The sequence below is a fragment of the Plectrocnemia conspersa genome, unplaced genomic scaffold, assembly GCF_051122295.1.
Source record: "Plectrocnemia conspersa isolate PC_06_02 unplaced genomic scaffold, ASM5112229v1 ptg000012l, whole genome shotgun sequence".
Classification (NCBI taxonomy): domain Eukaryota; kingdom Metazoa; phylum Arthropoda; class Insecta; order Trichoptera; family Polycentropodidae; genus Plectrocnemia; species Plectrocnemia conspersa.
Window position 1 is genome coordinate 2,588,457 of NW_028277176.1, and position 14,212 is coordinate 2,602,668.

The 14,212-nt window shown below is 31.8% G+C and overlaps 2 protein-coding genes across 2 annotated transcripts in view; one reads left to right on the forward strand and one right to left on the reverse strand.

The window, feature by feature from the left end:
- The first annotated feature begins 1,111 nt into the window (after positions 1 to 1,111).
- On the forward strand, positions 1,112 to 2,758 carry Creld (Cysteine rich with EGF like domains). Its single transcript, XM_088200104.1, has one exon. The coding sequence runs from the start codon at positions 1,184 to 1,186 to the stop codon at positions 2,324 to 2,326; it is 1,143 nt and encodes a 380-aa protein (XP_088056230.1). The 5' UTR covers positions 1,112 to 1,183; the 3' UTR covers positions 2,327 to 2,758.
- A 4,491-nt stretch (positions 2,759 to 7,249) lies between these two features.
- LOC148227967 (uncharacterized) overlaps positions 7,250 to 14,212 on the reverse strand; it is a 78,065-nt gene continuing 71,102 nt past the window's right edge. Inside the window, exons 3-6 of the mRNA XM_088200103.1 lie at positions 10,472 to 10,809; positions 7,777 to 10,395; positions 7,595 to 7,709; positions 7,250 to 7,488 (exon numbers count right to left, since the gene is read on the reverse strand). Coding sequence (XP_088056229.1) covers positions 7,422 to 7,488; positions 7,595 to 7,709; positions 7,777 to 10,395; positions 10,472 to 10,754 — 3,084 coding nt within the window. The 5' untranslated portion in view covers positions 10,755 to 10,809 and the 3' untranslated portion in view covers positions 7,250 to 7,421. The remainder of the gene's footprint in view (positions 7,489 to 7,594; positions 7,710 to 7,776; positions 10,396 to 10,471; positions 10,810 to 14,212) is intronic.

A 14,212-nucleotide genomic window follows, 5' to 3' on the forward strand; every position in this document is an offset into this window, starting at 1 on the left:
TTGCTATTAAAAAATGGTATTTGGCGCCTACCCCTTTATTTTTTACCACAATTATCGTCCATTATGTGAAAATTGCTTAAATGTTATTCACATCAATTTTCACGACAGCAAAAATAAAATATGTTTTCAAAAACTTTGTACAGTAAATATAATAATTATATTAAAGTAATGCATAAATGAATTAAATAAAATATAGTTACCAAATATTATTCATAACCACTGGGAAATCTTTAAAAAGTTTAAAGAAATGTTATACATAAATATCAAATTAAAATTACAGTGAAATAAATAACACATAAAATAGCGAAACATCAGTAAGCAAATACGTTAAGACTAACACTTACTAATTTTAATAAAATAACGTCTTTTTAAAGAAAAAATAAACACAGTTTATTAAAATTTTTAATGATGCTAACTAATCAATCACATAATCGAAATTACTTTTTTTAATGTTTATTTTTCAATGCTAAAAAGAGTTAAATTACTAAGGCAATCTTGCAGTTCACAACTGCAATACATACTGCAACAGTTTTGTAAATACATCATCTGCCACAATAAAAGTATGAAGATCCAAATGAGTTTTTTGTAATGCAATATTACAAGTAGTAAGCACCATATTATAGTCTTCAATTTCTATGAACATTTTTTTCCATCGACCTTCGTGTCGTAGAAATTTGCAAAATTTGTGCAATTTTTATTTTCATATATGTTAGAAAAGAGAGTCAATATCTAGCAAGAATCAAAACTATTTATTTAATTAATAAAAAATATTTTAATCTACAAGCGATCTATTTCATAAATGTGTTATTGCAAACTCACAATTGACACTTTGAAGTGCTGCTAATATAAGAAACTTGAATTGGCTCAATCTGTATAAGAGCATGCGTTTCGGATAGCGATGCGACTCGAATTGTCATGGGTAAAAATTTATTGACTTCAATAATGTTGTAACACTTGTTTTCTGAAGTTTTGCCACAAATTTTAATTTTATCTTTTTAAAAATCATTAAAATAAATCGCTCTTATCTTATAATATTATATATTTTTTTGTTTTCTTAATTAGCTAAAAAAATATCAATAGCCAAAATTAAAGGTGTTAAGACCGCGCACTTTGACAGCTAGAGATACGTATAAGCTGACGTACGACTGCGTGTCGGTCATTGTCCAACTCGCCGGCTTTCGGCATGTGGCGCGCTTTAGTTCTGCTGATCTTAGGGCTGCGGCTCGTGCCGCTGGTCGCACAATCGCCACCTCTGCCAGCCACTAAAGCCAGAACGACTCGAACTCTAGCGCCTTGTCAAGCATGCCGCTTGTTCGCCGGCTCCTTCAAACGCGAGCTGGATCGCACGGAGCGAGGCAACTTCGAAGGCGGAGATGCTGCCTGGGAGGAGGAGAAGCTGGGATCTTACGCTAGGAGCGAGGTTCGTCTGGTCGAGATTCAAGAAAAGTTGTGCTCTGACGTCAAAGAACATCAAGAGCGCTGCCACTCGGTTTCCGAAATGGCCGAACATCACATAGAAGAATGGTGGTTTAAAACCGGCAGTAGAACTGAAGACTTTTTCGAATATTTATGCATAGAGAAGCTTAAAAACTGTTGCCCGAATCATCACTATGGCGAAAACTGTGAACCGTGCAAGGGAGGTACTGAAAACGTTTGCAACGGTAATGGAAAATGCAAGGGCGACGGTACTAGGAAGGGCAACGGAGAGTGCGCTTGTGATTCAGGTTATACGGGCGAACAGTGTGAGTTATGCGAGTCTGGTTATTACGAGTCGTATAAAGACAATATAAAGATATTGTGCTCCAAATGTCACAAGGCGTGCAACGGCCAATGTGTCAAAGGCGGAGTGACCGGTTGCACTTCTTGCAACGAAGGCTGGGTGTTTGAGGAAAATAAGGGTTGCGTAGATATCGACGAATGTAGTAAGAAGACGAGCTGTGATAAAAATAAATTTTGCATTAACGAAGAGGGGTCGTTCCAATGTTTAAATTGCGATAAGAGTTGCGACGGATGCACCGGAGACGGCCCCGATATGTGCAAGCAATGCGGTGCCGGATTTTATCTCAAAGATAGTCACTGTGTCGAATCTAGAAGCGCCAAGATGTCTCAGAGAGTCACCATAACGCGTTATTTGACTTATTTAGGATTATGCATCACCGTTTGCATTATATTCCAAAAATCGACCATATTGGCCGGTGTGCTCGGACTCTTGGTGACTATGTATATTTCGGTGTCCGAGTATATGTTGGCCGATGAAAACGCGGGTTTTAATCCGACCATTGATCCTAGTCAGATCGATTTTGCCAAGTTGTTAGGTAGGAGTTAATCTGTTTTTAGATCAATTGTTACCAAATGAAGTCAACACTGTAAGAACGAATAATATGTATATACATATATCATCTTAAAAAATATCTAGGCATAATATGTACTTCATTTTTATTAAATCTGCTTGTTTTCAAATAACAATCACTTCATCTGAACTATAAAATTATTGTTTTTATTTAAAGAAATAATAATAACTTCAATAGCACATATCAAGCATATATTAGATTGAGTAATATTTTATCTGTAGTGTGCACTAGAACGAATCATTTGTGCATTAAAATATTAAAAAAATTAACATTAATTAAATATATCTTTATTCAATAAAAATATTACATTTAGCATTATTTTATATGTAGTATACACTAAAACGAGTTATTTGTGCATTGAAATATTAAAAAATGAGCATTAAAAAAAAACTATTTCCAATGAAAAATATTAAGTTGAGCAATATTTTATTTGTGTGCACTAAATTTTTTTTTGTGTATTAAACTAATAAAATTATAGATTTAAAAAATATTAATATATACTATAATAAGTACATATTAAGATTTTTTAACGTTTCGGTTGTTGTTTGTTGGGCTTATTATTTCGTTTTCATTATCACTCGAGTCTTGTTGGTTGCATTTTTTATTTTTTGTGTATTTTTATTTTTAAAAAAAATAATTTTAATATATTTATTTCATAAAAAATTAGTTATAAAAATGATTATACATGAGAAATGCGCATGATGAACTATCACATTTGCATCTGCTCTGGTTCGTTAACGAAACAACTGATGTCAGTGGAATACATAAATGTAATATGAGCGAAATAAATTGTCTCGCCCGAAGAGTCGTCAAAAATATCTCGTGAACCTTGTTAATTCTCTACATGCGTCAGTATCTCTTTTTTAAAATAAATATTAAATACTTGGTTTACTGGAAAATGCTGCTAGTAATTTTTAAATAATAAATAATTTTGTTTTAAAAATTAATTTGTTTAAAAAATTTATCAACAATACTCATTTTAATGCACACTACAAATAAAACGTTGCTCAATCTAATATTTGTTATGGAACATAGATATATTTATTTAATGTTCTTTTTTAATTATTGTATTGCACAAATAAATTGTTTTATGAAAATATTTATTTAAATGCACATTTATTATTGTGGTTATAAATTTGTATAATAAAATTTATGCATACCGTAAATGAAAGATTCATTAATTAGCATTTTTTAACATAAATTAAATGCATGCTTTTATTTGGTTTCAGCAGCAACTATTTTATTCAATTTACCGAAGTAAAATGCCATATTTTAAAATATGTATACAATTATTCTTCATCTCTCAGCTAACATGTTCTTACTATGTTGTCCTCGAATGTTATTTTATTATTTAATTTTAAATACCTTCGTTACATTAGTATTTTATGAATGAGTTACGAAAACTAAACTTTAATGTGAACAAATTCGGGTTAATTTTTTTATAGAATATGTGTTTTGCGATCAGTGGTGTGAAACAATAGTATTTAATTATAATAGAATAATCTTTTTGAAAGCCATATAAAATATATGTTAATCTTTATGCAATCATAAATTCATATATCATTATTGGTGGAGTAAACATAATCGTGTTATAAAAGGTGGGGAGAAATTACTCACTAGTTTTAGTCTCTTGTTAAAACCAATTAGAATCATAAATTTTTAGTTGTAACGTAATAAACACGTTGACCAATTTAAAAAAAGTATGTTTACTTTTAATAATTTAGTGGTTGCTAAAAGTGTAAATGTCTCTGCCTTTTTAACACTTTTTATGATTTTTTAATGATTGTTTTTTTTTTGTATTTGCAATAAATTTGCGTTTAAAAAAATGTTGAGAGCCACTAACCTACTCTAAGCAAATCAAGATTGATGAATGTGCATAGGAAGATGTACAGATGGAATCGATTTTTTAAACTATATTAGTTTAAACGATGTTGGTGATGTCAACCGTTTAATCCCCATGAACAAGTGTACTCGCCAAAAACATGTAATCCAATTTCCCCATGGACGATTTAACTCGCACATTTTAGTATTGACTTTGATTTACCATATGCTCGAAATTCCTCACGATTGAGTATATTCGCTTACTGAAAATTGAAATTTACGATATACTTAGTCATTTCCCAGCGGTTTTTATTATGTTATAATGAGTTTCTACTTAATTCAGTTGGCCCAGCTTATTATTAATACATGTGAGATATGATATTTAGACGTTACTTTAAACTGATTATGGAGAGTGACCAAATGTTTTTTACACACACATGTATAAATACATACATATTGCATTTAAATTAAATTTTAATTTGATTCCGTAAAGAATTTGGTTTTTAAAATAAAGATTTATATGTATATTTTTTAGTCACGTATTTCCACTTCCTATGGCTATTATAATTCGGAATAAGTTCAAGATCTTGTAAATTTGTTTGCGAAAACAGAGTTTTTTAGTTCTGTTTTTCACTTCCTATAGCTATTATAAATCGGAAAAAGTCTGGAATTTTGGCAAGTTTTTTGCGAGAAAAGTCAGTCAGTAAGCGCTTAAGTTAAGGGGCTAAATAAATATGATATATTTAATGCACGAATTTGTACAAACAGTTTTCAATGTATTGATGAGATTATGCTTTGTGCCACCACTCTGCATTTCTTACTAATGATCTAATCCTTGAATAGAGAATCGGTATATATCTGGAAAAATATGATATTTAACTCAATTTTAGCTCTATCTTTATTAGGAAAATATTATCTAGCTTGAAGTTTCTATGAAGAACGCTTTATTAGATTTATTTTTTTAAACATCAGTTTTGACTTGTGAATCATGAACTTGTAATTATTATTAAGGTCTGCCAAAGGTTCAGATTTTTACTTGAGAGTTTAGTTTTGCCCCTGCTAATCAACAAAGCATATCACAGTAGAAATGAGCTTATTGACTGTAACATCACTTAATGGCATACTAATCTTTTTTGTATTTATTTCGTTTATAGAGTACATGAAATATTCAGTCAAGTCAAGGGCGTATTTCAGCAAAAATCTTTTATTTCAAGGTATTTATCATACACACTATTGTTTTTTAATCTATTCACGTGATCGTGTACATCATTCTCATTAGAATAAAATCTCCAATTAATACCACAATTTTTATTGTCTCACAATGAAAATCTTATGGGTATCTGTATTTAATATTGACAATGTTCTGAAGAAATTTCTTCATTAACAGATATATATCATATGGCTACTTGAGGAAAATAAATAATCAATACAGTGTATTTTTATGTACATCTTGTTTGAATCTCATGTTCTAAGATTAAAAATCTGTAAATAATATGAACCAATACCAAATTTAATCATTGTAGTTTGAGATGTGTGTTTTATAACATAACTATAATATTTCAGTATTATATGAATGTATTTCAAGTAAACTTATTTATTTTCAATTTTTTTTTCTTAAAACATGTATTGTCTTTATTACAAAAATAACAATATACAAATATTAAGTTACTAGATTTTAAATGAGAACTACTTTTAGTGAATTTACAATATCCGTATAATCTGTTTCTTAATATGTCTTTATAATAATTAATTAATATATATCTATGTATGTATATATATCATTTAATATGATACAAGAAGCAATAGCACGTGAATTATTTGTATACGACTTAGTGGCTAATTAATATATTGTGTGTATAAGTAAATGTAAATAATTTTTCAATCCTAACTTATTATATAATACATAATGTAACATACAATTCTAGCATTTTTTTTGTTTACGTTATATATACGTACTGTATAAAAAGTTGACATGTAATAGTTTAAAGTAATTTATATTTTATTATTTACAATGTCATGTATAATAGATTGTAGATGAATGGTATTAAGAATAATTGTGACGAAACACATCTTCATTAATATTATCTACATTTACCTTGCCTTGTTGTTTCTAGGAAGACGGTTTTATTAGATTTCTTATTCAATTTATCAGAATCCTCATTTTTCCAATTTTTGCTCCTGCTTATGACGATGCATTCGTTTTAATATGATCAATATAATATAACGCACTACAAATGAGCTAATTGATTGTAGCTTCATTTGATGGCACTCCTTCATACACCTTTCAGACTACTTTTTTATTTATCGAGCACATGAAATATGCACAAGTCAAATCGAGAAAGTTATTGGCAGAAATACTAACATTTTTAGTTAAAATCTTTTATTTCAAGGTATTCATCAGATACTTACCATAGATTTTCTTAATCTATTCATGCGATCACGTACAAATTAAATGCATCGTTGTCACTAAAGTAAAATCTCTAATTATAATCATAGTATTTATTGTCTAAAGAGTGAAATATCAATATATGGCTACTTAAGGGAAGATAAATAATCAATACAACATACTTTTATTTATGTTTGATATATTACTATATAAGTAATAAAATGATTTTTGAGTCTGTGTTTTAAGATTAAAAATCTGTAAATAATATGAACCGATACCAAATTTAGTCATTGTAGTTATGTATTTATTTCATAATTATAATATTTCAGTATTATAATATAAATGTATTACAGGTAAAAATTAAATTTGTTTTAAAGTAAAAAAATATTTTTTTGGAATATGTATTTAGTCTTTATTATAGAAGTAACAATGTACAAATATTAAGTGACTAGACTTTTAATGAGACCTACTTTTAGTGGCGCTACAATATCCATATAAGGCGATTTAAATAATCTGTTTCATGATGTCTTTACAATAATAAACTAACATACACATATGTATTATATATATATATATATATATATATATATATATATACATAATATAATACAAGAAGCAATCGCACATGAATTAGTTGTATACAACTTAGTGGCCATTCAATATTGTTTGTGTCATAAATAAGTGTAAATAATTTTTCAATCCTTACTTGTAATATAACACATTATGTAATTAATACAATTCTAACATTTGTTTTGTTTACGTTATCTAAATATACTGTACAATAAATTAACATGTAATAGTTTAGAGTCGGTTATATTTTATTATTTACAATGTCATGGATAATCGTTTGTAGATGAACTGTGTTAAGAATAATTGTCTTTTTCTGAAAAACTTCTCTGAAACACATCCACTGATCGCGATCTTGGTGTTCTGTAATAATAAATAAAGAAAGATTTACTTTGAAAAATGTTGTATTATTTTAATACATTCCCTAAATAATATCGATTCTATCTAGTACTAAAATATGTGTATTTACCGTCTCGCAACAGTCAGCTTCACCTCGCCTTCTTTAACTTGCTTGAAAAGCCCAATTGCACCGGCATGACTCAATCCATCCGTGGAGACACCGTTGACGCTAATGATCTCATCACCTATGTTTCAAAATAATGGTTTTAGATCAATTATTAATTACTATTTAATATAGAGTTGTCATAGTACCTTCAAATATAGTCCCTTGATCAGCAGCTTGTCCGGACGGAAACACTGTTTTCACAAAAATACCCATCTTTCCTTTAGGAGTATCGATTCCTCCAACTATGCTAAAGCCCAAGCTCTTCTGCCCGGGTCCTTTCCAAAAGGCGGCCTCATGAACTACCGGCGTTCCTGAAGACCGTCTCGTCAACGTACTACTCCCGTTTATTTTAAATATAGCCTTTTCTCTATTGATTATATCTTTGCAGTTGCTATGAGTCGAGAAAGACACTCTGCTGTTCTCGTGTCTATTGAACGTACTTTCATTATTTTTTAAATACTTGGAACTGACTCGAGGAATAGGCTGCATTGTTAACTGATCTACTTCTGTGCCGAAACTTGATATTTGATTGACCGTTCTGACGAGCTCGCTAAGCTCTTCCTCGTTTCTTTGGTTTATCTCGGAAAATACAGGAGGCGCCGAACGTCTCATATAATTCCTCTCCAACAATTTCTCATCGTCGCTCTTTGGATTGATTGCTTTTAATCTATACTCAGATTTATCTTCACTCATATTAGGACTCATCACAGTTCGTATCGTCGGTTTTTTAATCTCTATCACAGAATCGTGTTGATCGATACTATTTGTAGAATTAGACATGCTGTACGGTATCTGTGGCATCATAGGAGTTAACGGCATGTGTTGCACTATAGAAGTAGTCACCATTCTGCTCACGGTGTGCGTAATGGGCGTGTATTCGTCATGAGCCATTATCAGATCGACTTGATATCTTTGGAATAGACCGCCTTGTCCTAAGGTTTGCGAAGAGCATCCGTTAACAATGTGTTGTACTTGCTGTAGAGAAGACAATCCCCGCAAAACTTGTCCGTTAACATTAACAATCTCATCACCTAATCTTAATCTTCCGTCTCTATGAGCTATACCGTCAATGTCCAACTTGACAATTATATATCTGATCTCAAATTCGCCTTTTTGAGAATTGATCGGAACTTTGTGTTGTGCTAAATATACCCCCAAGCTTTCTTCTACGCCCGATTTCAATAGACGAATTCTTCTGAATCTCTTTGTACAAATAGAAGGATCTACGCTGTTCATATTCGGTACAATTCTGTCTTTTTCGGCGATGTTCAATGTTAACTTCTGCTCCAATTCAGCTAATTGTGATTGTAGAAACTTGAACTTTCGAGTCTGAACTCTTTCGTCTAACGTTATCGTTTTGAATTCTTGCGGCATCTTCAATGCTTCGGACGTCGGCGTATATTGCTGCTGTTCATAATACGGTCCTCCATAATTATTGTTATTGGACGGTGAATAAATATTATTCGATGATAAATAACTATTATTCTTCATATGTATCGGTTCAGCACAAGGTGGCATATTATATAGATCAAAATTGCAGATCTCCGACATTTTATCCACCATATCTTCAGTCTCTTGCTCTAATATTGATATCTTATCCGGAGGAGAATAATTGTTGTGATCTTCGTTCGGTCTACCGTCGCTATCATATCCAGATTCATTAGAACTCACATAGTTATTGAGCCAATGATACGTCAATTGCCCTTCCGGTTCGTTAAGATTATAAACGCTACAAGAAGAAGAATAGTCGCTGTCTTGCTTAGATCCTAAGTTTGCCTTTGTTAATTGATCCGATATAGGAACACTTTTAGGTCTCATGTTTATTTTCTTAGGTGCGTTGAATGAACCTTGAGGCGAGTAATTCTGAGCAAAGTCCAATCTTAATCTTCTGTCGTGATTTCTTAAAGAATATCGAACATCTGCATTCAATTTCTTTGTCCGTCCCAATGTGCTGCACATTATCTCGTCCTGGACTGACGACGTATCGCATAAATTAAAGTGCTCTTCAGAATTGGCTCTCAGTTTATGAGCACGTTCCGAACATGTGCTCATCACAGAATCCCTTCCTCTGTTGTCGGAAATACTGTGTCGATTTTGCAGTACTTTCGACTGAGTGTTCATTATATTTTCTTCGGGCAATACGGAAAGCTTTGATCGTAAAAACGCATATGGAAAATTAGATTTCTTACCGCCGCCTTGATTCAATGCGTTATCTAAGCTTGATATATTATCGCAGCTTACAGACTTCGCCGGAACAGCCAGATAACTATTCTCAATCGAATAATTCCTTGAAGAATCCGATTGTTTACTGTTATCGCCCAAATTTAGACCGTCAGTTGGATCGTCTCCTTTGATATACGTAGATATATGTGACGTAGAACAACTTCTAAATAGAGTTGTATTATTCTGATTAAAATCGCACTGTTGATTGTCTGCCTTTATGTATGTATTCTTAGGAGAGTTTAATTTACCAGTAGAACCCATTCGATAAAACAGACTCTTCAACGGGCTCGGAGATCGATCCCGTACATTCTTCATTGAAGATTGAGATATTGTATCAGGATCTATTTTATGCGTGTTGGATTCCGATAAACTTCTACCGACTTTCCACGATGCCTTTTTACGGTATGTGCCAATATTGCTGAGCATCGGTGATTCATTCTTTAATAAACCAGACGGTGGGAGCTCTGTTAACGTTTCTTTATTCTCGTGTCGTCTGAGAAGATCGAATTTTTTGCCCACTCGCTTGCCCCATGTTGTGATTGCTGAAATACATACAAAATTATTATATAAATAATCTATACTTGTATAGATAATAAGGAAGAATAATTCGTTTAATACCTTTTTTCATTTCATTTTCTCTCGTGCACTCTTCATCGAGAATCAAAGCCGGTACCGCAGTCACAACATGATACTCTGAATTGATGTCTTCACATGATGATTTGTGGCCTTTTGATTTGTCTTTATCGCGGATGGATGACGGTTTGTGGTTCGATTGGTTCATGCCATCGGAAGTCGAAGACGTTGGACGGCTGGTGAGTCTCCCGGGGAGGTCTCCCGACGACGGAGACCCTGCGGGAAGCAGACCCTGATCGCTGTTGCGACGACCCTTGAACAGTCTCATAATGGAATCCACCTCAGATTCGCCGATTCTTGTCCATAAGTTTTTCAGCCAGATTCTGAAAAAAGATAAAAATAATACGTTAAGATTATTGAAATATTGGGATCATGTTAAGCATGTACTACCGTCTCTACACCTGTTGAACCAATGACAATAAAATTATGTAAACTTTCTATAAGCAATATTAGGTAATAGGTAATGGCTTGTAAAGAAAATTGCAATATTGCAACAATGGTTTAATTGAGTTTTAATAACATAAAATATAGAAAGTTTTGAAGAAATTTTGTAATTGACCTGCAGCATATATATGTATATAATGGTTTAATATTTTTTTACTATTATTTATGTAATACAAATATACATAGACTGCATTGTTATCATTAACTTCACGCTGGTGATCTTGATCATCGTCAGGTATAAAAACATTTATCGAAATTGACGTTATTATTGTAAATCTTTAGCTGTAACATAAAAGGCGTTAGTCTAATGCGTTACAAAAAGATAATATAAAATGAAAACATCCCTACTAAGACAGTAGTGAGACATCTGACTTATATTATATTATTGCAGCATCTGTTTTACGTTAGTCTAATGTGTTACAATGGGGTAAACACAATCAGCACGTTATTTTATTAATTTATTTAACTAATATAGCTAATATTTATATACTAAACAAATATAATCAAAGGAAAAAAAATACTTTGATATTATAATTATTTTTTTAATGCACGAAGTTGTTTCTACATACTAAGTAAAGCAGTAGACTCAAATCAGTCTTTAAATTAGTAACATATTTAAAAGCAAAAGATCAATATGAACGACCTAGCTTGATTTTATTTTAATCATAAATCAATATATTCATCTGTAAGATTAGGAAAATCTATGAAAACTTAATTTGTCATGATTGTTCGGAATTGTATTTTAATAATAATAATTAAATCTGATCTCTCAGACATGATAGAAATTGAAAAACACTAAGGTACATATATTATTCGAAACCGTGTCTTTCAGGTATTAGTCACCGACATGCTGGGCATTATAAAATGTTTGAAATATTATCTCTCCTATGCATAGTATAGAGTGGTCGAAAAAGTGACAACATAAAATTTCGACAAAAACTGGTTAGATATGTATGTTTGAATGTCGCAAAATTGTGTTTGTTATTGCGTAAAAACTACTTAATCGAGTTTATAAAAAAATGACTTAGATCTTATTTGATTTATTTTAAATATTTTCAACAATTCAATATAATTTAATTATGTACATATATCCATTTATTACAATTAAAAAATATTCTTATTAGTTAGTTAGCATAATATTATTAAGCCAGTAATTAGGTTAAAACAGTGTTTCTCATACTTTTGCACTAAAAGATGATATTGATTTTATTTAAACAGTTTTAATGTATATTTAGAATCTCTAAATATAAATGATTCACAAATGTGACGCCTTTTTCATGCACATAAGTAAATTATAGATGTTTATACAGGCGAGCAAATATATGCTGTAAAATGTTTATATAATCCGTTAAGGATTTCACTGACAACTCTTATTGATTCATGACTAAAACATATACACAATAATTACAATTTCTGTATTTTCACTTTCTAAAATCCGCATTTCATGTCATAAATGTCGTTAAACTAGATTGTGTTAATTTCCATATGCTTGATTATTTTTTATCGTTTTAAAAATGATAGTGTTTAGCCGTGATGAATGAACGACCATCATTGACCTTGCTACTTGCGATTAATACCATTGCGCATAATTCAAACGACTTTCTTAATATCCCAAAATTATGGTTCGTATCATAGTTAAACGACGGTGATTAACGAGAGGCAATAGCGAACAAATGTAAAACAAAAATAAAGAGATTTGTAAGATTGTAAGCACACACACGTCGAGCGCATTTTCTTGGGAGTCCTCCCTGCAATTGCACACGCAACCGGATATATGCATCTGTTATATCTCACGCGATCCTTAGCTACATAAACGCTTCTCTCTATCTATTTGGTACTTGTTCTTGTCCCGACTAATGATAGATATCAACGTGAATGTATTTAGGCACATCCTAAGATTTATCACGACAAATAAACGCAATATAATAGATCTTACATTCTAAAAATGATATATGAAAGTCAAACCGTGTATAGACTTTGTATTTATATAACAATATAATATATTATTAGGCGTTAACTACGAAAAAATTGGGTTCGAATAACTTTTTTTCGATTTACATATCAAGTGTATGTGAACGGTTCTTCTTAATCCACACCCTTCTTTTTAAATGCACGTTAATTCGATTACATCAGAATCGCACTATCAGTGACTACGTCTTTGGAGGCATTTAAGCTTCTTTGTAATCCTCTCTATATTCTAAGTTCGGGTAGATACATATTTTGCAAGTGGTATTGTACATCAGAGATTTCAAAATAAAATTGTTGTAACACCGACGTCCAAATTCGTCCCCTTGTGTGTCATTAAAATAAATCGTCACCCCTGTTGAGGAAAAGTAACCCATCGGCGTTTATAACCGCCAAAGTAAACGTTTACGTCAAAGCTGTCAACTGTCGCGCGAATAATCGCATATGATAAATAAACAGGCATGGCGTGATAACTCTCGACGCAAATCGCTCGAAAAAGAGCACAACCGCCGTTTATTTCTGAGCACGTAACGCAAAAAAACCTGCCGTAGATTGTCAATATGAATGAGCGCCACGCACGGTGCAGGAAATTGGTCATTTGCTGATCGGGTTTGGTTCAAAGGACCGCAAAAGTTTATTTGCATCGATGCGAAACCCTTCATCTCATGCGGAAGTGAGTCGGCTGCCTCCTTGTTTTCGTTATGTAAGAAAAAATGCTCGACGAATTATTGCGTTTTTTTTAATCATACTGTATTACAGATATTACGAGCGCAGTCGTTACGTTGGCAATAATATTGCGTCGGTATAAAATCTTAATCGTTTGATTCGAAAATTATTTGTAAATATATTTATTATTAGTCATGGCGTATATTATTATTAAAAATACAACAAAAAATATTTCAGCTCCTCATAGCGATCGCAGAAATTTGTCTTGTATATGGCATGCTCGTTGAGAAACTGAATGGCTTGTATAAAGAGTGTTTTTGAGCGCTGACGTTTTGGCCACAGCAGTTAAGAATAAATAACGTAATCGATTTGATCTGCTGATTAATCTTAAACCTAAACGAAGGAACCAAACATAAATTGATTTTTTTAGTTTGGATTTGATCAGCAAATGGATGTTTTGAAACTGACAAATTGAGTTTCATAGATATTTTAAAGCAGCAACAGCAGTTTAATATCACTTATCACCCCCTTAGGGTAAGAAAACCTTCAACACACTAGCCAAGACTCTCTGACTTTTAAAGTCACATCCTTCCGGCATAAAAAAAGTGGTGACCCCGACGTGATAAAAATACGAAACTATAATCTGTCATA

Coding starts and splice junctions, on each gene's coding strand:
- Creld (XM_088200104.1), top strand. CDS start 1,184: ATGTGGCGCGCTTTAGTTCTGCTGATCTTAGGGCTGCGGCTCGTGCCG.